Here is a 27,109-nt window from a genome sequence, read left to right as displayed (position 1 = left end):
GAGGAAACGGGAAGGGGAATAACAGGTTCAAATTTCCAGGTATAAAACAAGTAAGTCATGGGGAATGTACAGCATGGGGAATATAGTCAATAATACTGTGATAGCGTGGTACGGTGTCAGATGGTTGCTGGACTTATCTTGGTGATCAACTTCTTTAGGTACATAAATGTTAAATAACTATGGTGCACACCCAGCACTAATATAACATTGTATGCTAGCTATAGTTTAATCAAATCTTTTAAAAAATGAATGCTAGAATCTCTACAAACTCCAGAGATAATCTGGCTTCTTGATTTCTTTGTGTGCGGAAGCCCTGGAGAATCTAATGTAATAAGCTAGCGACCATTTTCTCCAGAAAAATGCATATGCACACCAAATACTGGACTCAATTTCTAGCATTTTACACTCCCTGAAGCCAACTGAAGCTAAGACTCGAGACTCGGCTAACAACTCCCAAACTACTCCCACTGCTTCCTCACACCTATGGAGACACCAAGTTTCAAACAGGTGATATGACTTGGCCACAGTCACACAGCAGAAACCATGAACTGGGTAAATGGGATGAAACTGAAAATGAAGTTTTTGAAGGCGCAGACACCTCTCAAAACTCTAAATCATCCTTTTCGTCAGAAGTCAGGCTTAGCATGTTGCTAGGAAAGGTGAAAAGGTGAAATGTTTTAAGAAGAATATACCTTTCTTTTATCTTAGGGTTCTAGCTGAGCTTCTCACTGGAAAATGGGCAGGTTTTCTTTATCTTGCCCCCCAGGCCAGGCCCACCCATGGTTTAAAGCTGCCTTTTTTCTGTGTTTGCCTCAGTGAATCAATAAAACCTGCATAACCCTGACACATTCAGAAAGGGGACAGGTGTGAGAGCATGAATTAGAAACCAGTTTTCAGGAACCTAACTTGAGTTCTAAAGAATTCTGTTAGTCATGTAATGGTTGTCTGAATCATAGACTGCTCATTTATTTAGGAAGTGGCCGTTTACCAGTGTTAGCAAGTTTTAGAGACCTGCTTTAATGATTAGATGGAACTCATTTCCAACTACTAAATTTGTTCATTTGCAAATGGCTTGTTCTTTGAAGAACTAAAACATTCATCCTGGATGTTGCATTTACTTTTGGCTTAGCAAATTCACTGACTATATTTCAAATTCAATTCAGTAAATATTCCCTTATGAAGCAATGTGACAGAATGAAAATGTGCATGGGTTTTGGAGTCAATAAAATCTGAATTCAAATACTGGATCTTCTATATCTAGACATGTGATGTTGGGCCCATTACTTAAGCATCTCTGAGTTTATCCATCTGTAAAGTGGGCATAATACCCCTACTTTGCAAGCTCGTTGTGGAAATTAGTAACAATATAATGTATAGTAAAAGGAGCTAGTGCAATATCTGGCAAACATTAGGCACTCAATAAAATGGTAATAGTTAAAATACAGACATACCTCGGAGATATTGAGGGTTTGGTTCTACCACTGCAATAAAGCAAACACAGCACCGCAATAAAGCAAGTCACATGAATTTTTTGGTTTCCCAGTGCATATAAAAGTTATATTTACACTATATTATAGTCTATTAAGTATGCAATAGCATGTCTAAAAAAGCAATGTACGTATCTTAATTTAAAAATACTTTACTGCTAAAAATGCTAACCATCACCTGAACCTATTGGAAAAATGGTGCCAATAGACTTACTTGACACAGGGTTGCCACAAACCTTCAACTTGTAAAAAATGCAAAATCTGGGAAGAGCAATAAAGTGAAGTGCCATAAAATGAGGTATGTTTGTAACGGTTATTTATGAAATATTTTCAAAGGATAAATATCCTAGACCCTTCTCCAAAAATCTGAATTCATAACATCTAAATGAATGAGGATTTAATTCATTCTTAAAATGACTCAAATACTTGCTTTAGTTTATTCTGACATATTAAAAACTATAACCACTAAAAATTAAAAGGCCATTTTCAAATGACTATCTTTACTATTAATAAAATACTACTGTCAGGTTTTTTGACCAAAAGGAAATCTATAGCATCACTGATGGGTTTTAAATCATTAGATAACATTAGTGTTTTAAAGTAATAGAACAATAAAACAGCAAGAGAATGGTTTCTTGATATAGAACTTCATTGACTAAAATCTTAAATTAAATATTATGGTTCAGTATTAATGTGTTTTTGCGCTACCTACCACGTTGTCAGGCTGTACCTACTTATCCTTTTCAAATTGCTATCACTATCTTTTTCATGGAAAATTTCTTACAAATTACTTTGAGAAACCAAAAATTAACAGTGGAATTTTTTTTCTTGAGTCCTTTTTTAGAATAAACCTATTCAACAGGCAAATCAAAATAATTTTTAGCAGTTCTAAATGTAGAAAAGTCATGACGTCTTACTGTAATTGAAAAGGAACATATAAAACAATCACTTAGTCACTTATAAAACCCACATTTCAACTTTCGAAATAATAATTAACCTGATAGGAGAGACAAGACTTTTATAATGAAGTACTAAAGTCTAGCCATTTGAGATAAGCACAGCAGGGTATATAATTGTCCTGTACACTCATAATTTCTTCTTTTCCTTCTTTTGTATGCATATCATTTTTCAGTAATAATAGAACATATTCAGTAATAATAGAACATGTTTTAAAAAATGTAGGAAATCATTTTAACCACAAGCTAAAATTTTGGCCAAGAGTAAAACCTTATTAACTTGGATTTCACTAGCTTCATAAAGAGAAAAAGTGCCCATTAATAGTGTAAATAAAACTCTCTTGAGAATATATTACTGTATTTTGCCATGCACAATGTGTACTTTTTTGCCCAAATTTGTGAGGGAAAAATAATGATGTGCACTATACATGGGTAGTACCAATTCCTTATCTATATAAATGTTTTTAATTCTTTTATTTATGCTTATGAGTTAAAAGTGTAACTCTAGAAATCAATAATGATATCTGTATGCAAAATAATACCCCGGAATACGATAATCGGTTTTGCTGAACTTATGATGAACTTGCAACAACGAAGAGCTCTTGTCCTTCTATGATGGGTAAATATCGTAAATTTGTTACTGGTACATAACATTTCTTGTACCTTGTATCTGTTCTTGTGTTCTGTTATTATTTGTTACATAAAATTTCTTGTACCAAAATATATTTAAAAAAATAAATGCTAAAATTCATTTATAATATAGAAACAAATGAAAATGTGAATTAAAAAAATTAAAACGAAAGATTTTTTTCCCTTGAAAGTTTGCGCCAAAAACGTGGGTGCGCATTATACATGGCAAAATACGGTACTTCAGAAAACAAAACAGTAAGCTGCAAGCACTCATTTACACATAAATACTTGGAGTGTTAATTGAAAAGCATTCCTAGTCATGCTAGAATGGGATTTTCAAACTTGGCTATTCTTAAAAACCTCTTTCAGTGCGAGTGTGACAGACACTCTCAGAAACACTGGCAGATAAGAGATACACAGGACAGCTTTTCCTAGAAAGATGGAACGGCTCATGGGCACACACATGTGTCTGGGGCCATTTCGCAGTCACTGCTCCATCAGGGACTATATTTTCCAGGACCCTTGCATTCAGCGGGAGCCATGTGACTCGTCCTCACCAGTGGACTATGAAGAGAAAAGATGTTGAGTCACTTCAAGGCAATGGTTATTAAGAAGTGAGTTTCTTTTTCAGCTCTCTTTCCCCTCCCACCAGGCAGATGCAGACATTCATAAGCCTCCAAAGACAGCATGATGGGCTACAGTATGTCACACCCTCCAGATTCGTATGTTGAAGTCCTGACCCTCAGAAAGTGTCCTTCGTTAGAAATAGGATCATTACAGATGTAATTAGTTAAGATGAGGTCATACTGGAATAGTGTGGGCCCTAAGCCAACATTATTGGTGTCCTTAAATAAAAAGCGGAAATTTGAACACAGCCAAGAATGGAGGGAAGACAATGTGAAGAGATAGGGAGAAGACCGCCATCAATAAGCCAAAGAGAGAGGCCTGTAATAAATCTTTCCCTCACAGCTCTCAAAAGGAACCAAGCCTCCCGGACTTTGGTCTTAGACTTCTAACCTCCATCCGGAACAATCCATTTCTGTGATTTAAGGTCCCCAGTTTGTGGAACTTTGTTACAGCAGCCGAGAAACCTAATACAGATAATAAGGCCAGAGATGGAAGGAGTCTGAGTTCAGGATTCTTGAATTACTGCTGAATAAAAGCACTTCACTGATCAGAAAGACCTGTACTGATACTGAAAGACCTGGACTGATACTTTAGCAACAGAGGAAACTTTCATTGTATCAAACCACTGAATTTTGAGGACTTATTCATTATAACAGCTAAATTACCTAATATAAGATTTAATTAAGTAATTTAATTGGCAAGTAATTTTTAACGCTATTTACATGAAAAAATGGATATAACACAGAGAGCAATATAACATCTGTGTAAATTTTTAGGATACAAAGGAACTTCAAAGAAAATTTGAGTTTACAGGAAGATATTTTGGCATAATGATCCCTAATCCTCCCCAGGATACAAATTTACCCTCCTCTGCCAGTAGAAATAGAATTTCCTCAAGAATTTTAAACAAGCATAACAATGTCAAGGTTGTTATACATAATTTAAATTATGTTATAATTCACTTAAAAACTTTGTTGCAAATTCAGAAGAGCATGTCTCCTAAGTGGCCGAAATGTATAGTTTCATTTGGGTACTAAGGACAACAATACTGTAAAATGAGGTCTCAGCTTTTTCTAAAGTTCTCAATTAATATTTTTAGTGAATCTGAAGTCACTATGTAACACCTTCTGCCCTCAAATTCAGACAAAAAGTGTACTTCTTTTATGATAGAATAACTAACATGGAATCAATACATCATTTTCCAATTTTTGATTGTTGTTGTTTTTTTTTTTCCCTGCATGATGAAAAAGTAAAAGGAGAGATATCCTAGCTAAGACATGAAGTTGTAACTCAAAATACCTCAAAAGCTGAGCTGGCAGCTGGGTTCTCCTGTTTATAGAAAAGCTAGGATGATTCAGCCTGAGCTCAGAGCTCAGTTTAGGTCACAGCATCTGGATTCAAAACACATGTGAGATATGGCAGCAGGTTTCCAGGTCATGACTGATCCAAGACGGAGACTGGAGACCACTCACCAGAACAACTGCAAATAGAGAAAATACCCAAGGGAGAGAGAAACCTCAAAGGTATTTGAAGACCTGGCCACAGTCAGCTCACTCCAGCTGCCAGGTAGCATCAGCATTTCCTGCAGCAGGCAGGTGCCGGGGAGGCCAAGGGCAAAGTGGCCAGAGGGTGACACTGAACCATCCCCTCATCAGCTTTGTCACAGTCAGAAAACACCCCTCACCAATGACTTCTTTCCTGATGTAGCCATTGTTCAGAGTAAACTATGGGGATCTGCTAATAAAATGGAAAACCTTAGCCCACACTTCCCGCTAAGACGGGCACTTAACTTTGCTTTGTTTCAAAGAGAAAAACTGGGATAATAGAAAGGGAAAAATTTTTAATGCTGTATTTTTTTCCCCCTTGGAGAGAAGAAATCACAGCCACAGGAACTAAAATACAGGCTACGCACTGGGGAGGGGGTTGAAAACAAGGAAAAATAATAGCACAAAATCTTCCCAGCCCAATTTTATCTCCATCAGAATTCATCTTGCTCCTTCTTTAATTTTCCTTGGATGTGATCTATCCAGAACGTTGGCTATTTTGCAGCTATACATTTTATGTGCAAGAAAAAAAAAATGCTTGCCCGCTGCTTTCCTTCCCCTTTCCCCTCTGCCTCTCTCTCCTCCTTATTTCTTTGTTGTGAATGTCAGGGCTGTCAGTGTCACAGTCTGACATGATTAGAGTTTCTGACATTACACCAGGAAGCAGACAGAGAGCAGGAGAGCGGGTGACGTGCAGCCATATACAGAAGTTAAGGGCAAAAAGAAGCCCAACCTTCTTTCTCTGAGGTTCCTTGATTACAGGGCAATTTATACATCACCCTGGATTTCTCTCATTTATCCAATTAGTCTGCTTTCCTACTCCTATGGAGATGCCTAAGGTGTGGATCTATTCTGTGAGATCAAAGGCAGTGGCTTCAATAACAGATAAGACAGAATTCGTGATTCAGCAGATTCTAAGGCTGTGAAGTGTGACAATCGGTGCACTCTGGGAAGATAGCATCAGTCCATTTCGAGTATCGATTCGCTGCACTTTGTCACTCTAATGATGTTATCTCATTAAAAGAGATAAATGCCCCACTGTTCTTCCAAGAGCATCTGCTTCTTACTTTTCTCTCTTTTTTTCAACAGCATGGCTCTCAGCAGCAGCACATTAAAATCAAATTGAAATCCAATGCAAGGCTTGGCGACAGAGCTGCTTACTGAGGCTTCTTTTTAATTGCTTTTTCCTATTCTCGACCCTCTTCCAGCTCCCCCACGACTGATCCAAGATGTCATCCATAGAAACAAGCAATATAAAGAGAAACAGATGTACAAAGGAATCGTGATGGGAAGCATTTATTGAGGAACTATTATGTGAAGCCTCCACTGTGTCAACATTTAACTTCTCCTACAACGACCTTGCGAGGTAAGCAGAAAAATCCCCATCTGTGACTGAAGCGATGGAGTTTGCTGTTAAGGCGCCTGCCCAAGTGCACATAGATTATGAGCGGCTGAGCCACAGGGTGAACAGGGGTCCAGCCAAGGCAAGTCCTTTTTTTTTTTTTTTTTTAAATCCCCATTTTCATTCACGGAATGAATAATATGCTTGCAACTTGATTAGAATAGGTGAAAACCTATAAAAGAAGGTGGCAATTATTCTCCAGCCTGCTAAAACCCAGGAACATAATGCCATAGACAGAGGAATGGTTTTGTTTCAACGGCTTTCTTATTAAATAAAAAAGGTAGCAATTTTTCATAATGAATGTTTTATACATTATTCCTTTGTGTATCAGGCCTCTAAAGTACACATTATTAAAGTCTATTAAAGTCTGTATTTAGCAGCATTACTAATGTGACTTTGGGGAAATTATTACAATGAAACCGCATCAGTCTTTCACAAAATTTCTATTGTTTAATATTCCTCTTCTGATCGTCAATACCCATGTCTATTTTTAGCCATAATCAGACCTCATCCGAAATGTCATAATCCCAGCCTAGAGCTGTCACAACAAATTGTTTATGGAGTGGACTGAAGACATAACAAGAGGTGCAGGTATGGCTCACTTCAACTCCACTTTTTTCCCTCCATAAGTTGTTGCAGTTTTCCTACCATTCTGATGAACAGGTCCTCCTTGCTCCCTATGGTACCTGATGACACTTGACCTCTCTGGTTAGGGTTGGTTACCTCAACTATTGCTTATATTTATATCTAATTGAAACTAGCCTCTCAAGATAACGCCACTGAAGTCTGAGGGCGGTAAGAAGTTACAAAACTATTTCATAAAAATAAAATAAATAAAAAACAAAAGAGAAGACAAGAAAACCAAATAAACCAGAAGAACATATAAGCTGTGATTAATCAAACCTAAATGTTTCATTACAAACATGGTCATTTATGAGAGACTAGAACTATGTCTTCTGAACACTAGCTGAGGAATTTCTGCAAAGTACATCATTTTAACACTCTACATAGGCATCTCTCCTCTATCCAGTACATTTATTAATTTGACCACACAGTATGAGCTTCTATTTTTTTAAAAAAGGACGCCAATGACGTCCCTATATTCAAAAGCACAATGTTCTCTGAAAACATCTTATAGAAAAGAATAATGTTTTACACAGACAAAAGCTAATAGGAAGCTGGAAAGAATACCAGAAACCAGCTACACATTGTAAGGATTCTAATCACAAAAATGGAGGGGGAAAAAAGCAATTTAAAATATTAGGTACTCAAATTAATAAACTGGGTTGGAAGCAATCTCTCAGTTATGTATTTCCCCTCATACCCAGCAATTCCACTGTTTGAAATGACACAGTCGCCAAATCAGGCAAATGAAGTTGACTGTTAATATTCTAAACATGGGCAAGCCACTGAATAACTAAGTAACTAGTCATGTTTCTAATCACCAACTCACTAAATAGGATGTAACTTTATTGTATCCATCAAGGGCTACTAATTGAGGGCAGAGCTGAGAACTTAGAAGGAAGACAGAAGCCTTCCTCTGCAAAATGCACGAAGGCCAGAATCCACTGGCCTATTTGTTATAGGGACCCGGCCACCACCAGCATCAAAGAAAGCAATCGCAGCACACATCCTGTGTCCAGAGGGCCTGTCTAATTATGCTGTGGGGCTGTGCGGGCTTAGTTCAATATGGTGATGCAGAATGAGAGCCCAGCAGTTCAGTCAACATTCAATTACGGCTCTACATGAAGGCTGGCACCAAGCGTTTGTCAATTTAAAAAAAAAGCAAAACTTGCTTTAATCAAGAAAATCCTGGGCACTCCTCTTTAAATCCTCAAGGAATAAGGATGAACAGGATTCCAAACCTGACAATCACACTGTGTGTGAAGTGCCACTAAAAAGGACAAAGTGGACGGAGTATCCTCTTTCCTCCAAGTGAAACCCGTTTTATGGTCAGTAGCTGTGACCATATTTCAAAGAGCTTATCATGATTCACAGCCAGGTCTCTCAGATGGGAAATTATGTCACAGTCATGTCAAAACATATCCCTCCTGCTGCTCTGGGGCCATGATGGTCTTAAACCGAAGTCCAGCCTTTCTACTCTGAAGGCTTAATTTACCTCCTACCTGTTCAGATTCTCCTTCACCTCTTCTGACATGATCAGAAGCTGTTAAGTCAGGCCACTGACACCGCACCCTCCAGTCCAGGCACTGCCAAGTTCATGCGATGACGGCAGTGGGCGGACACGGACTCGGGCCGACTCCCAGGTGCGGCAGCACAATCATTCATCTGATGCTCAAGTTCTCTGTACAGAGAGCTTCGGATTTTCAGCTGACACCCTGGATCATGAAGAGTGCTTCTCAGAAGGAGGCACCAAGCACTGCCCCACCATGCGCTGCTCTGAGATTCCGAGGTGAGCATGCACCCGAGAGACCGACTACAGCATGTTTCTGGGTAAGCAGAAAGGAGCAGGAGCCTTCAGACTGAAATAGAAGCACTGATGTTGCTTCCATAGTAGAAATAACCGTAGAAAGAGAGACTTCTATGTAACGTACAAATCAATTCTCAAATAGCATGTTTATGTCATGTATATTTACCCACACACATGTTGTATACATGCACACATTTTAAGGACAAATGATCACAGCATATTCAGTTAATTCTTTCAAATTTGTCGTCTCTCTACTTAATACCAAACCAACCATCTACTGGACTCCATGGTGAGTTTTATTTTAAATCAACATTCCCATACCTCTCAGAAGGGAATTGTAGTCCTATTTGCGTCCTAAAATTTCACTGCATGTCCCAGTGTGCTATACATGGGAGGAGACCAGAGGGCTCAGTGCCCTTTCCATCTACCCCACCTCAGCAGAAATCGGCTCACATGTCACACAGGTGCTACACTGGCCTTACGCCCAAAAGTTTCCACTTATCCTCACAAACTCCATAAAAATGAAGTTTCTAAAATAAGGACTAAGGGCAGTTTTTCCCTAAAGACAGAAAAGGTGAGAACAGATGTGCTACAATGCAGGCAGTCACAGCTCAGAGCCCAGGGCCCACCTTCTTAAAGTAAAGGACTCTTAGGAGTAGGATGGAGGCACCGTCTAGCTCGGTGGTTGTCAGACTCCTGTTATCACAGACCCTAAAAGGCTTCTGTTTACGTCAGTTATTTCTATCAATGTTTGCCATGGTTAACACTAAAACTGAGAAATTTGGGGAACACAAAAACACAAGCACACATCCCAACAGCCATCACAGACACGATGTCACTGCATGCTATGTAGCTTCTTGAAAAACTGGACTGTATACTCGAGAGAGTGGAAGAGGCAAATAATGTCTTGGTATTATTATGAAGATAGTTTTGACCTTGCAGGTGGCCTGTGAGTGGACCCCAGCCCCAGGTGCTCCCAAACCATAGTTTGAGAAACACTGGTTTAAACCTGTATGCATCAACAACGTCTGAAGAGCTGAAAGAAGAAATGCGACATACCGAGTAAGAAGATAGAATGTCCATTTAATATTTCTTTTAGTCAATGAATAAAAGACAGTATCTTTTTCTAGAGTATTTCTCTACTTACTACTGCCCCCAAATCATGAGTATATTAAATTGCTCCTTCGTGGTAACACGTACAACAGAATGACTCCTAAATCCAAAACTCTGTTTTCCCCAAAGGCTCTGTCTCTTTTCTATCTGCCCACTAAATATCTTCACCCAGTTGCATCTCAAATGTGAAACAGCTAAAATACTATTTATTTTTTAAAAACTTGCTTTTTTTCCTGATTTTGAATCATATACATAAATACTTATTGTAGGAGAGTCAAAAATAATGAAAAATACTTTTTTACAAAAGAGAAACAAAAGCCTCCCATGGACCTACCCTCTGACAAAAGCATAATATTCTGGGCGACATCCTTTCCGTCTTTTTATCTGCATACTTGAAAAATACAGCGACATTCATATCTTAAAGATAATTTACTGTCTTTTATTTTAAAATAGGATTTTAGTGTGAGAAAATGCACATGGCTAAAGAAAATTTAGAACATACAAGCAAAAAGAAGATCATGCTCTTATCTTTTTTCTGTGGGCAGATGTGCACCTTTGTTAAAAAGCAAAATAATGATCAAACGATACATATATTGTTATGTAACTTGCCGTCTTCACAATACATCTAGAACATCCTTTTATGTCATTAAATGTTCCTCCATCCCTCGGTAATTTTTACTGTATGGCTAGTACCATGGTTACTACCTTTCAAAAATTACTATTATAATAATGTGATAAATATCTTAGCTATATTTTTATATGCATCCATGGCAATTTTATTTGAGTAACTGTTCTAGAAATTGAATTTCTGAGTCAAAAGGAGTGTGAGTTTTTGAGGCTTTGGTACACATCATTTAAATCCTCTTGAGAAAAATGTGTTCTTTCACTGTGCATGAGAGAGTCTGATAGTCTCATTCCTACTTTCACCGAGTAAATTTTATATATCCTCACCAATTGTATAGGTAGGAAATGCCATCTCATCATTTTAATTTGCATTTCTTTGATAACTGTCAAGGTTGAACATTTTCTTATATATTTAGTGATCACATTTCTTCTTTTATTATTTTTATATTTCTGTTCTTTGGCTACTTTCTATCAAGATAATCATCTTGATCTTATTAATTTGTAAGAACGCTTAATAAATTAGCTGAGTTAACTGGCTGTCATACGTGTAAATACTGCCTTGGCTTGTCTTTTGTCTTTGAGGAGATAGTTCAGAATGTCTTTTGATGGAAAGGAATTGTCAGGTTTGACATAGTCAAATCCATTTTCTTCCTTTATAATTTCTGCCACCAGAAATTAATAAGGCCTTCTTTATTCCAAGATCATTTAATGTTTATTTATATTTTTTTTCATGTCATTTGTTATTGAAGTGTGTGATATTTCTTTAAAATCTGCCACAAGGGGGACTTGGCCATGGCCTTCAGAAAGATAACAGTGGAGAGACTTATGAAATGAAGTCTGGTCACTTGGTGAAACCACCAAGAGTGTCCTAGAAAGGGGAAGAGGGAGATCGTGTATGTTTATTCTATGTCAATGCCTTATACTGCATCTCATGGCTCTGTTAACTTGCTCTTTCAGTGACAGAAGTTTAAAATGGAAAAAGTTTTGACATTAAGTTTATGTTTAGGTATTAAAACTCTGGGATGTGATGACTCTCTCCACCTTGGCCAGAATGGAAGCTTCAGATGGCAAAACTTTTGTTTTGTTCAGTGCGGTACTGCCAGCACACTGCGAGGTACTTAGCAGGCACCTGATACATATGTGTTGGAAGAGCTGATCTTTAATCACGTAGAGTTACATATATGCTACGTGCTGGGTAGGAGAGGCAGGGCTAGTGAGTTCTGGGCTCCGTTGCTTTGCATTAAGGAGTTGCAACGTAAGAAACAAAACAAAAACAAAACAAAACAAAAACCTCTAAATGAAGGCAGAAACTAAATTTCAGTTTTACTTTTTAGTTGACTGTAGAGATATTGATCTGAGTGTAAAGGTGAAAGTGCCTCAAACCTGGTACAGTAGGATACAGTGCTGAATACTGGAAAATACTCAGAGAAAAAAACTTCGGCTGGGCAGATATGAAGCAAAACAATGGCATCCACCCACCCAGAGAGACTGGAGACACTACCCTAGTCCGTTTGATGCTGTGGTATTTGTCCAAAGCAATAACAACCAGATCTGGCTTTATCTGAACAGAACAAGGAAGAAACGGTTCTCAAGAAGATTCCTTTTCGCTGTGGGAAGAGGAAGAGAAGCATTCTGTGTAGTAACAGAAAAATCAATTGTTTTTCAATTAGACCGAGTGTCCTCATAAATTCAAGGCAGAAAATGGCATGTGCTATGCCTTCATGACAAAAGGGAAAGAGTTTAGGATCAGAATTCCAAGGTTGCTGCTAGGAAGGGAGGTTTTTCAAGAGTAGAACACTGTTCCTCTTAGTGTGCTTTTGTGAACTTACAGAGTGGTATGTAACGAATGTACATTGTCCTATCCGATTTGCTTCTCCAAAATCCCATCGGGTCCAACCTGCTTCCCACTGAAATCCTCTCTTTACAGCATAATAACATATAGATAACACAAATAAATACAAAACAATCCTCACTGGCAAGATTTAATTATATATATATATATATATATATATATATATATATATATATATATGTATGTATATAGACATACATACATATATATATGTATGTATATATACACATACACACATATTAGCAAGGGAATGACCAAGAAAGTAGACAGGATGAAGACTTTTGACAAAATTTAAAGTTACACCCTAATTATAAATGTTGGAAAGTCAGCTCTTGCAAAAAGATCTAAGGAGCGTAGGGAAGTTGGAAAGATGGTCTTCAAGTCTGCATGAGGGCCACAGAGATTGAGTACCCTGGGAAGATTTGTGCACCACAATTTCTTTAACATGCAAGGTTAGAATATAAAGCCCAGAATGCACAACTATTAAAGCCTGTTTACAATAGTAAAAAGGTGAGTAAGTGTGAGGTTATCTACTTTGTATAAACCCTAGGAGTTGGGAATCAAACTGACATACTGCATGGATGCTAGCCTTAGGAAATGACCCCAGGTTTAGGACGGGCATTGTGCCTGGGAGATGACTTCCACTTCGGTTTGTTGCCAGCACTCGTGCACCAGCATGCAAGCTGTCTGAGAGCTGGAACTGCAACCGTTCATGGTGTGTCCACGGACCCAGGCACAGGAGAAGTTCAAGAACATGAGGAATATAGGCCCTCCCTGATGGACTGCAGGTCACTTACAAAAGATTAGCCCTGTCAACTGAATCAAACTGCCAATCCCTTGTGCCACGGGGGACGGAGGCATTCCTCTGTTTTCTAGAGGTGTCATCTCTGATTACCCCAAAAGACAGCTCTCAATGCCTGTGCTCAGACCTGCCCTGGCCCTTCACAGGAATGACTGGACCCTGTAATGCTGTGACCCTTTCATTCTGACACCTCCCTAACTAAGTGTCCCATCAGCTAGCTGGGGTTTGGGAAAGAAGGGGAGTTATTCCAGTATATGTCCAAGGAGATAGAACGTGAAAAATTCAAATATCTTCAACTTTCTAGGAACACATCTACTTAGAAAATCACTCATACCCACAAAAATATTTCCGACATTCTAACTTACATATCCTAATTGATGAGATGATCCTCTGGTTTTATTTGTGCCAAGAAGGTGACCTAGTCCTTGTTTTATGCCAAGAAAACCATAAGAAAAAAATGCTATGATGGTTACACATCATGCTTAATCACTACTTTAATTTAAAATGCTGTAATATAAAGTAACGCACTCACTGGGCTACTCAGGCAGAACATAACTTACCAAGCCATAGACACACCTACTGAGACATTTGAAATTTCTAAGGAGTCTGCTTCCCAGCTATGTGTCAGGAGCCAAATCATGACATCAGGTCTTGAGTTGCCCTGGAGAAACTTAGGGCGGGGCTGTCATAGCAGACTGTGTGCTAATCAGAGATTTCCCAAGAGTTGTCTTAGCTTTTCAGTACAACCCGCTCTAACAGAAGCCAAGGTCTGCAATAACCACAATGATGGATCTCTTCTCCTCTCCACCCTCCAATCATGACCTTGGGGCAGAATACTTGCCCACCTTCCAATATTCCAAAAGCTCACACCTCAAAGACTGCTCACAGGTAAGCATTTAAGCTAGTGTGTGTGTGTTGCAGGGGGAGTCAGCACAAGGTTTCCTTCTCTTCGGCTTGCCTTAGCTCAATGAAAACCTCTCAGAAAAAAGAATTGCTTACTTCTTCCTGATATTTTCAGATGGGGGAAAGCGGTAGCCCCTGAGAAGGCCAAACAGATGGCTACGAGAAAAATCACCACTGGAAAGGGGTAATTAGTAAAAGAATTTCAACAAGGTAAGTGGGCTTTCCCAAAGCCTAAGGATTCCAGAAGCTGTTTTTAAGACCAAATCATGTAAAAGCTCTGTCCAACTCCATCACAAAGCGTACATTATGTAGTAACTTAACTCTTCCTGCAGGTCTCCAGAAATGTCTCTCCCTGTTTTAAATCCAGCAGTGGCTCTCAGAATGCTCACATCTGCCATTTTCCACCAGTGCAGTTATTCTCAACCAGGTGTGTTTTTATCCCCCTTAGGGACACTGGCCAATATCTTGGGGATATTTTTGGTTGTCACAACTGAAAGGAGGGGAAGAGGACGCTACTAAACGTCGTCCGATGCAGAAGACAGCCTCTCACTGCACAAAGAATTATCTGGTCCAAATGTCAGTCATGTCCAGTTTGAGAAATCCCGCCTCCATGGCACCAAACCCTTGGTTGTTCTCTAAACATGCCAGACTTTTATCATATGCTTCTGTCCCTAAACATATGCTGTTTCCTTTCCCTGGAATGCCCTGCCTTATTTCTAGGTTCCAGAAATGACCATTTATCATTTAGGATCGAATTCAGAATGTCACCTCCTCTATGCTGTCCTTTCCGGATCCCCCCAAATCGGGATGTTCTTCGTCTGAGCTTCCAGAGCTTCTGGTACATACTTCCTTAGAACACCAGCCACACTGCCCCCAAATTATCTGTCACCTGTTGAAAGCAAGACCTAACTAAGCCTCATTCATCGTTCACCCCCAGAGTGCCCACCTTGTTATCAACTGCTGCTTGCTGAACCAATCAGGGAATAAGTGGAAATGTCGCAGATGCACTGAAGACTCTTTAGCAACAATGTCTAAGGAACAACGGCGTCCCCAACATCAAAAACAACAACAGCAAATATTTATCAAAAGCTTATAATGTGGACAGGCATTACATTAAGCATCGATGCACATATTCACTCATTGCATCCTTGCAACAACCCTATGAAGTAGGTACCATTATCATTAGCATTTTACAGGTGGGGAATCTGAGGCACAGAGCAGGAAAGCCAGTTTCCCAGGGTCACTGAGGCTAGCATCTGAAAGAGCTGATATTTATACCCAGGTCATCTGGTTCCAGAGCCTTAATCTTCCAATATTCATATCAAGACAGCTATCCGAACAACCAACATTTCAGCGGCTCAGAGACCTCTGCAAACACAAGTGACACCTCCAGAGGACTATACAACCACAGAGCGGCCAGCAGCTCCTGTGACCCTGCCTGTAAACTCTGTGTTCTGGGATGACACAACTCTCCCACCTCTCGAATGCTTCTTGCAGGAGAAGCCACCTCCTCCCAACATGGAAAGACATTACACACCCAGGAAATAAACCAGGGTACCACAAGGAAGACACAAGAGCTGATTCCGCAGAGCATGTCTTACCTTGTTCATGCTGCAGGGACTGAAGCGAGGGATCAGACATGTCACACGGCGAGGCTGTTGGTGAAGATTCTCCTTGTTCCCGTAGAGCTCACGTCCTGAAGCAGACAGCTGCACTGTGAACACAAACCAAAAGGACATCCATAAGCGGGCGCCCAGGAAGGCACAGAGCAGCCCCGTCTCCAAAGAGACTTTCTGCCTTGATGGCAATGCTCCATGTCTGCGCTGCCCAGTATGGTAACTGCTACTCCCATGTGGTTACTGAGCATGTGAAACGTGGCTAGTGCGACTGAGGGCGAAATTGTTTATTGTGTGTCATTTTAATTAAATGTAAATGTAAACGGCCATATGTGGTGAGGGGCTACCATATTGGACAATGCAGGTCTAGCGAGTCAAATCAAGAGTCTTGAGGCCACAGACACTGAGTGTGCCAGTGGCCAAGGAAAAGCTGCCTATTATATACTCAGAGTGACCGCAGATACGCAGGAACAAGAACACTCATTCATTCAATAACTAATTTTTGAGCACTTCTTAGGTGCTGGGTACTGAGGATATAGAGATCAATAAGCCAGAGAGGTCAGCTATTTAAGAGTTTCTAGTTTAGGCTTTGACTTCTTTGGGGAGGGAAAGGACCTAGCATATGAGCAGCACCTACTGTGTGCCAGACCTCAATGCCTTCCCTGCTGCCCACAAGGAATAAAGGAACAGACCGGCATTCACTGGAGTCTGACTATATCATTGCCAGAGCTTAAGAGATGATAGAACTTTCCCCAGAGCTCCTTGGGAGGCAGTATCTCATAAGGGAATTCAGGGAATCAGTTTTCCAAGGGCCAAATGAACCAGACAATCCAACTCCCCCTCAAATGGAATGAGGGTCCATGTTTTTAATCCATGTTGTTGGTTAGTTAGGGAGGTATTTTATTTACTTGAATTACATTTTACACCAAAACAGTTATTGTATGGTTTTCAGTGTTCTTATTTGTCAAATACTCAGGAGAAACAGACAGAAAATATCTTTGAATACTTAATTAGATTTGTAGCCATTTCTTTCGAAAGATGTTTATGGGTGAAGAGGAGAACAAAACATTACAAGGTTCTTTATAATCATCTAATTTCTGCATTATTTCTTCAGATTGCATCTAGGAAGGATTTATATATCTGAACCTTTCCATAAAGACTGGAGTTGGAGGTTTAAATGGAACTGCAGTGCCTTTAAAAATATATTATTTTTAATTATGATATAATAACAATATAGAAAATGTCCAACAGGAAAAGGAAAAATACTCATAGCCCCACTAGCGTACCATAATCACCTTTAGTGATTTAGACAATCAGCCTTTCTCTGTTGGAGAACGACACCAGGCCTGGGCACAGCTGAGAACTGAGTCGAGGACACACAGAGGACAGAGGCTGTATTACTCATATTAATATCTGTCACCATTGAGACAATGATATTACAATTTCTATTTCCAAAAGATAAACGTTTACTCCACACATTACTATCCCATGAACACAGTATTATTAAATTCCTTTTATAAATAAAAAGACAGGACAGGAAATTGCAGATCACTCCCTGCCTATTTGAGACACATCGATTCCAAAGAAAATACCACACTCAGTCATAGCAATAGCATATTTTAACAATGATGTACAACATGGAGAGACCCTGGAATTCCAACTCTGTAGCCTAAATACATCTAAACACCTTCATATGTACATGATGCCTGGATATCATTGCTTCAAAGTCAAGGAAATTCAGTATCTAATTCTCACCACTCTTAAAGTGGCTAAGAAAAAACTAGGCATATAACTTTTACTCTTGAATTTCCAGAAGCAGATGATAATGAACTTCTGAGTTGTAAAGCAGAACTCTATACATGTTGTTTCCTTTTAAATACGTGTATTTGATCCATTTGAAAACTGTGGCCCAGCACTTCACTGGAGTGTTTTGTCCAAATGTCTCACAAAGATGCCTGATGTCACAATTCCATTCAAACGTACACACTGGTATCAACACAGGAAAGGTGGGCACACGAAGATAATAATAAACAGACAAGGATTCTTGAACATAATTTCCCCCAAGGAAATTCCACCCTGCTCCAGTGATGCCACAATCCCCATTCTCTCAGAACGTGGGGATCTAGTTTGCACCACACTAATTATGGATCCTTCCCTGCGTGGCCCCCCCATGCCCACCCCAAGGGTTCTCAGGTCATTTTCATGCATGTTGGTTCTACAACAAAGTCACACCAAAATTCTCAGGCTAATATTAAGGGAAATATCAGTCACATAGAAAGTTCTTAATAAATATTGTGAATAAATTTCTTTTTCTTTGCTGTCACTCACAGAGCCTAAGAGGATGTAGACTCTTAATGTAGGAGCTTAAAAACAATGTTGATCATCGCTGCAGACTGCCAGTGGGGTTTTTTTTTAAAGGAAAACCTTTTAATGTCCACAACATTAAATCCCTTTAAAAATACTAAGACTATCTTATAGCTGTATGTTTAAAACTGTACAATGCACTTTATATTATACTCTCATTTAGTACTGACATTAAACTGAGTGGTAGTTTTCTTAATTAGGAAACTCGATGCAGAGAGTAAAAAATAATTCTCTGTCATGCTGGAGTAGACACTGGGCGAGAAGTACCTTCATTTCAAGATACTATAGAATTAAAATATGTACAATGACCACAAATAAAAAAGTCTCCCCCAACACTCACACAAATACACACACACACACACACACACACACACACACACTCTCTCTCTCTCACTCACTCACTCAAAGACCATCATTAACAAAAAACACCTCGGTGAACAGATGACAGTTTGAGAAATTGGGTCAGTTCGCTTCTGGACAACAACCAAAAAGACTGGCCGTGTTCCACCAAGCACTTTCAATCTCCTTTGAAATAAAGAGAACCTGGTTGTTCTGCAGCCATTCAGTTTACGAAGAAGCTTAGAGAAATCTACAGCTTACAAAAAGAGACTGCATCTTAAACATAAAGCATTAAGGAAAAAGATATCTGAGTTACTGTGGTGGAATTAAGAAACAAGAAATTTTAATTATTCTGTTTTTCAATTGTTTTCTTTTTGTTTATGAAGTTGGATTCTTCTGCTACTAAACAGAAAAAAGTACAGATGCCTTTCTAGGGTGCGTGGAGAAAGTCAATCCCATCAGCTAACATGTGACTTCCACTCAGTTTATCCTAATAGAGTTGGTTCAATGGGCAACAAAGCCTGGGGTCAACGGTAGGCTTCTAAAAGGTTAATGAAATGTAATTCATCTTTTCAGGTGGTAGAAAAAGTGTGGTTAAGCAGGAGGGTGAAGACAGGGTAAGCGTAAGAAGAGACCAAAGAGAGAATGAAAAAAAAAAAGGTACAGGCTACAAAGAAAGGAGAAAACTAAAGGGCAGGTGAGTAAACAGACACCTAGAGACAGTGGGCGATGTGGCCAAGTGCCCCTCACCGAGCGAGGTCCTCAGCACGAAAGGGATCGAGAGATTCGGGCTCCTGGTGACGCCACATCCTACAGCTTCTCTGTATTATATGCTGTCGTGGACCAGGTGTCGGCAAGTAGGAGCTGGAGTAAAGTTAAGACCGGGCCTACCTGTTTCACCACTATTTATTTACCATCAACCTCCACCTACCACAGAGAAGCCTATTTTGCCTGGATCACTGCTCTGGATCACCCCAAGTGATGGCTCCTTCCTTTCTTCCTGAAGAAGAGGCAGAGGGACTACGCCAGAGCTGCTTCAGGAGCTTCTTGCAGGTCTTTCTCCACCCTCAGAGTTACAGCAGATGGGGGCTCTGGTTCTTGAGGACCTCTGTGTTCTCACCACCCCAACATTTAGGCAGCAAACACGTCATAACATGGTTGTGCCCCACGAGACTAGACAATGTTCACCCTCTGCCTTGCTCCCTGGGCCCTGCCTTCACAGCGTGCCGTGGACAACATATAACCTCAGCCAGAAAGATGAGAGCATCTTCCCATCAAGCATCATCAAAAGCCTCTTTCCCCAAGGAAAGGTTAGGCAATTTGAAAATTAAGATTCTGAAATTTTAACTAGTATATGAATTATGGTTCAACAGGAAATTGAGATAAGGAAGAGGAAATGAGACGATTATAAATTATAAAGGAGAGACACACTGCTGGTACACAAAAAAATTGCCCTGCAAGCTAGATGGGGAGGAATACAGACCAGTAAGAGGCCAATAGGGCCAGTGGTCGAGTGTCCACTGCTTGCACGTGACGACCTCTGGTGCACATGCTGGGGGATTCCCATACTTGGTCAAATCATGTCAGGATATCTAACGTTTAGATTCAGTGCTATCACTCTTTCAAAAGGTCAGTATCAGTCTCCCAGTGATTTAGGAATATCTTAAAGGCACAATACAGAAGCGCTGCCAAGTGGTTACCAGGCTCAGCTTATTTCTCTTGCCTGGGTGACTATCCAAATCAGGGGACACAAATTCAGATGCCTACAGGGGTCTAAAAAGAATAAGTGAATGGTCAGGCGAGAGAAGACAATGGGGAGTGGAGGCACCTGGAGAGTACATCACTTCACTGTAGCTCCAAAGAAGTAGGAACAAGATACATGTTTCCAGAGCTTCTGATATTCAAGAAAGCCAGAATATAGAGAGACTATGTAAAAATCATTTGCTTTTTTAATACAGGTAATTTACGTTAATGCTGTGAATACACATAGTAGTTGGCTTTGTTTGGCCAGTTTGTATCTTCTCCTATACGCTTCCTTGTCACACGGAGGATTCTCTGTTCCTTTAAATCTCCAGGGCTGGAGGCTCCCAACCTGTCTCCTGGCCCCTTGGGGTTGTACTGCTGTGGTTTCACTGGGCACAGCAAGCCCAGCAGGGAGTGTGGGCCAAGCAGGGCTTGGGAGCCACGTCAGTCAATCTGAATATCAACTGTACCTCTTGGCACGTGATTTTAGCAAGCTACTAACCCTCTCTGAGTCTCTATTCCCTCATCTATAAAATTGGGGAAAATTCTTTAGATCTCCCAAGATTGTTCTGAAGATTAAATGAAGTAATATGAATAAAGGATTTGATGCGGTGTTCAAAAAAGAGGGGGCACTTCCCCTTTTCCTGTTCTCCCATCACCATTCAGCATCACCTAATTCTGCTTGTAAATGCTTGTAAACCTCTCAATCACCCTACTGGATTGTAAGTATTTCAAGTGAAGAGATCTTATCTATTTTAAGCTCCAATAGCCAGCTTCAATCCTACTGCCTTAGACACAGTAGGCTCTCAATATATGCAAAATTTAATTACAATGTGCTATGAACTGTATGTTTCTGTCCCCCCAAATTTCATATGTTGCCTTCATAAGTCATAATCCCCAATGTGATGATATTTGGAGGCAGGGCGTTTGGGAAGTAATTAGCTTTAGATGAGCACATGAATGTGGGCCCTCTGTGATGGGATTAGTGCCATGAAAAGAAGAGGTACCAGAAAGCTTGTGTGCTGGCTCGCTCCCCCGCCACCCCCCCCACCCCCCCCACCCCCCCCACCCCCGCCTCTGCCCCACCTCCCTGCCACAGAGAGGACACAGCAAGCAGGTAGCTGTCTGCAAGAGAGCCCTCACCAGGAACCAATTTGGCCGGCACTTTGATCTTCCATTTCCCAGCCTCCATAACTGTGAGAAACTGTTGTTTACGTCATGAAATCTATGGTATTCTGTTATAACAGCCTAAACTGACTTAGACAAATATTTAGGAAGATTTTTCTTAAATCTAGCACCAATGGAGTCCATTTCTTCTCTTTCTACCCTCTTCTGATGCCTTAACATCAATATCTATATCTACTCCTTATCTGGCCATAATATTTTGAGACTAAATGAAAAAACAGGTCCAAATTAAGAATAAAGTACTGAAGAATTTTCTCTTGAGAAGAATGGCATCACTTTTAGGTCAGCAGGGTACTATTTGGATACTCTTTGCATGCCTCAGGGAAATAAAAAAACATAAACATAAAAGATTTCATCAGCCTATTAATAAATAAAAGAAAGAATCATGCTTTAATTTTAGCATCCTCATGCAATGTTTGCCAACAGTGCATGTCACTGCACAGGGTGTACTTGGTGGCCACCCAGAGTTCTAGGCAATCCCCAACCATTTGTCCACTTTGGATTGAGAAATCTAAATTATATTCATCTAGGACAATGGTTCACTAACCATGCCTGACTTACCTGGGTTTCTTTGATTTTATGCTGAAAGAATCCCACAGACCTTCAAACACTTTCAGCTTCCCTCTCCCTTGGGGGGTTTGCTGAACAAGCCAGGCCAACGCATTTCCTGTGATTTGGTGAGAAGCTATAATAACTCAACAGAAAGCTTAGTTAGTGGGTTACTTCAGAATGACCCATTGAAAAGAAAGCACTGGCAAAGGAAATCACAAGGAAGGTTTCTCTCTTTAAAGACGCGCAAGGCGACCAGCTGTCTCTCCACTAAAAGTATTCCAATTAAGGAATTTAAACATTCTCAAAAACACCTTGAGGATAAACTGTAATGAGGGACGGTGGCCTTACTGGGGGCTAGTGCTTACAACTGAAACTCATCTGCTTAGTCAGCCAGAGCAGGTGTAATGCCTGGCTCCTCTGGGAAGAAACTTTCATTAATCCTCAGAAGAAGCTCAATTTGGTATGATGACGGGCCCCTGCTGAAAGTAATCTCAGGGACTCACTGTTAATCTCTGCTTTCCTGAGACTCGAATTCTGGACCGTTGACCCTTGAACAAAGGCGTTAGGGGCTCCAAACCCCCGTACAATAAGAAATCCACGTATAACTTTAGACTCCCCCAAATTTAACTACTAACAGCCTACTGTTGAGCAGAAGCCTTACTGATAATATAAACAGTCAAGTAACATGTTTTATGTGTTATATATTGTATTCTTACGATAAAGCAAAGAAAATGCTATTGAGAAAATCGTAAGAAAAAATAATACACTTACAGTACTGAACATATTTATTGAAAAAAGTCCATGTGTAAGTGGACCTGCACAGTTCAAACCCATTTTGTTCAAGGGTCAATTATCCTTCTAAATACTAGCCTCTCCTTAGTGTCGCTGGTTCTTTTTTGAGGGCATAGGACATCCTGGGTTGTTAACTTCTCCACAGGGATCTAAGTTTGCTTCTACCAGACCCCTAGGACTTTGAATGCTCTCAAGCCAGCTTAGTGTCTACGTCAAAATAACTGAATTTCCCACACCTTGCAGGTAGCAAAACTACAGACACCACAGCTATTCAAACAATGTCACTTTGGATTTCCACCCCCCCACTCCCATACCCTAAACCTACACACTCAAAGCCCCATTCAAATTCTGGGGGGAATTCTTCTTGCCCTCTTCTGGCAAAACAGTTACCATGTGAGTATAAACACTACAGCCCCTAGAACCTAGAATCTATGGCCAGGTCTGAATCCCTCATGAGCCAGCGGCATCAATGTCTCTGGCACCTGACAATTTCCCTTTCCTGCTTTTGGGCTCACTATGCACTTACTAGTTTCCATTTTATCCAATATACTTAAAAATTTTAGGGGGTGGATGGGGTGGGGGGTAGAGGGTCACCTACCCCCAGGCTGCATCAGCTCAGCATATGATTCTGCCAGAAATGTCCAGTTTTGGGTTCCCTCAGTTCTTCCACATTTAGGGTCCTATATGTAGCCATTTAGCTGTAATTCAGGCTAGAGCCAGGAATATGTTCTTTGTAGCACATGCTATACTGTTGCGACTCATACTCTAAGTCTTCCTCATAACAGAATGGCACTGGGTGAGGAAGAGCTTAAGGGTAGCCAGGCATTGAGGACCGTCCCCCCAGCCAGCATCAGCAGGGCAGGCTGCCACCCCACGGAAGCAGTCACCTGCACAAGGCTGTACTTCCCGCACACAGCTAAGTCCGTACACAGCCTCTGCGGAAAGGACTCTGCCTTGCATTAACTTTTCCACGATTTAGAACTGGATGACTGCACGCTGACGTGTCGGTAGCCTGAGAGAGGCGAAGATGGCAAGGAGTGAAACAAGGGCACAACCACATCACCACCATGCTCTGCAGAGTCACTGCATTCTGCAACGGCAGCCAAGAGAACGGCCAGAGTAAACGGCTCCAGCCGCCGACCTGGAGGCCTTGTCCCTGGGGTAGCCTCTGATCTCATTACAGCAGTCGACACTAGTCCTCTCAAAACAAACAGAGGAAATTTATGCCTGCCTTCGCCTGTGGAGAGCTCCACATTCCTCGTTTAACGAGAGTTCCAGCTCCGGAGACCACAGCCACCGGGATGAAGAGGACGTCTGCTATGTTCCAAAGAAAGAACTGTCATCGCTGCCTTTCCCTTTTCCTGGGGCTGCTATGAAGGTGGTGGCCTGGAGAGAGCCACTGAACTTGTGGCCTAGGCTCTCTGCTCCGGTCCCTGAAGAGAAGTTCCCTTTCTTCTTATGTCAACATCCCCAAGCTCAGTCATGGGGCCATTTCCTCTTCAACAGCTCTGGGAAAGTCGGTACAAGGTGGCCGTGAACGGTTCCACCTGCTAAGGCCAGGATTCCAAGAGAGAGAGAGACTGTTTTGTGTAACAAAACTCTAGTTCTTCTGGTGGGAAAAATTTTCCCCCTAGGTACCCTTGCTTGAGCCTTGGAAAATTTTACCTAAGTTGGGGTTCCCACTTTTAGGATAAATGGCAGAAGGGAAAACGTTCTTTTATACCCTATAATTCAACCTCAGACATAACTGAGTGCCCAGCTTATGAGAGTGAACCTCCAAACCCAATTAAGAATAGAGCAGTGGTTCTGAGCCAGAGCCCGTTTTGCTCCCCAGGGGACATTTGCAACATATGGAGACATTTTTGATGGTCACGATTGGGGGAGGGGGCTACCAGCACCTAGTGGGTAGAGGCCACGGACAATGCCAAATATCCTACCATGCGCAGGATAGTCCCCGATATAAAGAATTGTCTGGTCCAAAATGGCAACAGTGCTGAAACTGAGTGAAACTGAGCAACCCTGACGTAGAGGAAACACTCAAGGATGTGGGCAGGTTTCAAATAATGGCAATCACATTACAATAATGTTGATATGCAATCAAAACGTACACAATTAACCACCACAAAAATTCACCAGCTCTCTCCTCAAGTAAAATAAATGAAAGCTGCCTTTCAAGTATACAGAGGAAGATTATTAAAGCCGCCTGGAAGACACTGGAGCTGCTTCAACATTAGACTGTATCATCAGCACCATCGTGAGCGCTGTGTTTATTCCAGGTGTGATCTGAGTGCTTCATTATCACAATTCGGTGGTGACTATTAACAGAAGGAACTTGTGAGCTAAGTTTCGTAATTACTAACACTGTACATGTAGCCTGAGTATATCTAGGTCTGGAAAAAAAATGGCAAACTGTTTTAACTTTTAAAATACTAACGAAATCTGAGGAACTGCGGTGATGTTGACCTACATTCTAGGGAGGCCAGAAAAATTGCATAGTAGGACGTTAAATAAATGCAGAATTGCAGAAATGCACTATAATGAAAATAATCATGGTGCATATTTTGAAATACTCCCCATATCTAATTTTCTGTACCAGTTTGCATATATTCCATTTCCTCTACATAGCACACTTTCTGTATATTTGGTATAAGAATGTACATTTAGATAACCCTGTCATTCTTCTCTCATGAACTCCTTTATTCCAGTAAAAGGAGGAAAAAGCTCCATCCAAGCGCAACTAATGCATGTACGCAAATTTGAAGAAAAAGAAGGAAAAAAAAAATAAAGAATTTCATGAATGAGCAGGGGACAATTTTGTGATGGACTGTTCTAAAGGCTTGTGGTATAAACAGTAAACAAAACTGATTCACTAAATGTTAATACTGTTTATCATGATGTAAGTCGTGGGTTTTCTTTTTTTTTGATGTCTCAGAAGCTAGAGGAAAATGAATACTGTGGTAGGGAAAAATGATACTTTCCTTGGCATTTCAAAATCATTGCTCAATTCCTCTTGAGCAAGGAAGCCATAGTAATGACTTTATTTTACCTACCGCAATTACGGTACACCTCGAAGTAATTCTCCCCAATATCCCACTTTCCTCCCTCCACTCAAGTCCTGCTAAACAATCTCTGGAAACGATTAACCAAGAGTCGTGTTCCAAGTTTCCTCTCCTCCCTCCCCTGCTGCCTCAGTCATGCTGGAGTCAGGACAAAGCAAACTTGTATTACATCACAGAGCAAACTCATTTTCTATAAACCATCCCGTTGGTAGTTTACGGCTACTGGAACCCAAGGCTGTCAACACTGTGGTCTTTGTTTGGTGGGTGTTGTTTTAAAAATTTTTTTTTAAAAAGTTTCCCCACACCCCCTTCCTTTTTTGAATACAGGCAAGTAGTTCAAGGCGCCTTTCCAGCCTGGCTCCACCCCGCTGTGTAAACTAGACATTACCTTATACACAAATGAATCTACGGCATTCCTCAGTCTAGCTGCCTTGCTGCAAATTCCTACGCTCCCCAGCAGCCAGGCAGCACACTCCCCCTGGCTTCCCCTCCTCTTTCCTTTCCCCCACCCTTTTTTTTTTTTTTTTTTTTTTAAATTTCCACTGCCTCACTGTGTTTTTGTGTAAATGATCTCACATGACTCAACAAATCCATCTGCCTGAAGCAGGCCAAGTCTGGAGCCCTCCCAGGAGGGAGGAGAAGAATTGCTTTGTGGAAAGGACCTGGAGCTCTGCCCTTTCTCTGGCTCGAATTACCCGCCTGTCAGGCCTGACGGATTTGGCTAAAAATAAAAGGAAGCGGGCTGTGAAAAGCAGATGAATGGGCTCAGCAGTTCCTTAGATAACACGGGCCTGCTGTTGCCCAAAGCTCCCCAAACAGAAACTTCAATGCGGGGCCTGTGAGCCCAGGGAGGTTGCTTCCAGGTGAAAGGGGGCTGTCAAGTCCACTGGAGTGGGGGAGCATGTCCTGTGTTTCAGATTTCTGTTTCAAAATGTGTGTGTGTGTGAGTGAGTGTGTGTGTGTGAGTGAGTGTGTGTGTGTGAGTGAGAGTGTGTGAGTGAGTGAATGTGTGTGTGTGAGAGAGAGAGAGAGAGAGAGAGAGAGAGAGAGAGAGAGAGAGAGAGAGACAGAGGGGCTGACTCTCATAT

General features: G+C 40.8%; 1 protein-coding gene across 11 annotated transcripts in view; it reads right to left on the bottom strand.

Moving 5' to 3' along the window:
- BACH2 (BACH transcriptional regulator 2) overlaps nucleotides 1-27,109 on the bottom strand; it is a 327,244-nt gene that overhangs the window by 229,498 nt on the left and 70,637 nt on the right. For 7 of the 11 annotated variants that reach the window (XM_019743255.3, XM_019743256.3, XM_074333302.2 and 4 more), the window contains exon 2: nucleotides 15,973-16,085. In XM_019743255.3, the coding sequence (XP_019598814.1) occupies nucleotides 15,973-15,981 (9 nt within the window). In that variant the 5' untranslated portion in view covers nucleotides 15,982-16,085. The remainder of the gene's footprint in view (nucleotides 1-15,972; nucleotides 16,086-27,109) is intronic. The other 4 variants (XM_019743258.3, XM_019743259.3, XM_074333304.2 and 1 more) reach the window with 1 other exon arrangement.

Source organism: Rhinolophus sinicus, chromosome 2 (assembly GCF_057876585.1).
Source record: "Rhinolophus sinicus isolate RSI-liver-muscle chromosome 2, RSI-T2T, whole genome shotgun sequence".
Taxonomy (NCBI): Eukaryota; Metazoa; Chordata; class Mammalia; order Chiroptera; family Rhinolophidae; genus Rhinolophus; species Rhinolophus sinicus.
Note: the sequence above shows the minus strand (reverse complement) of the source record. Positions and strands in the feature narration are given on the sequence as shown.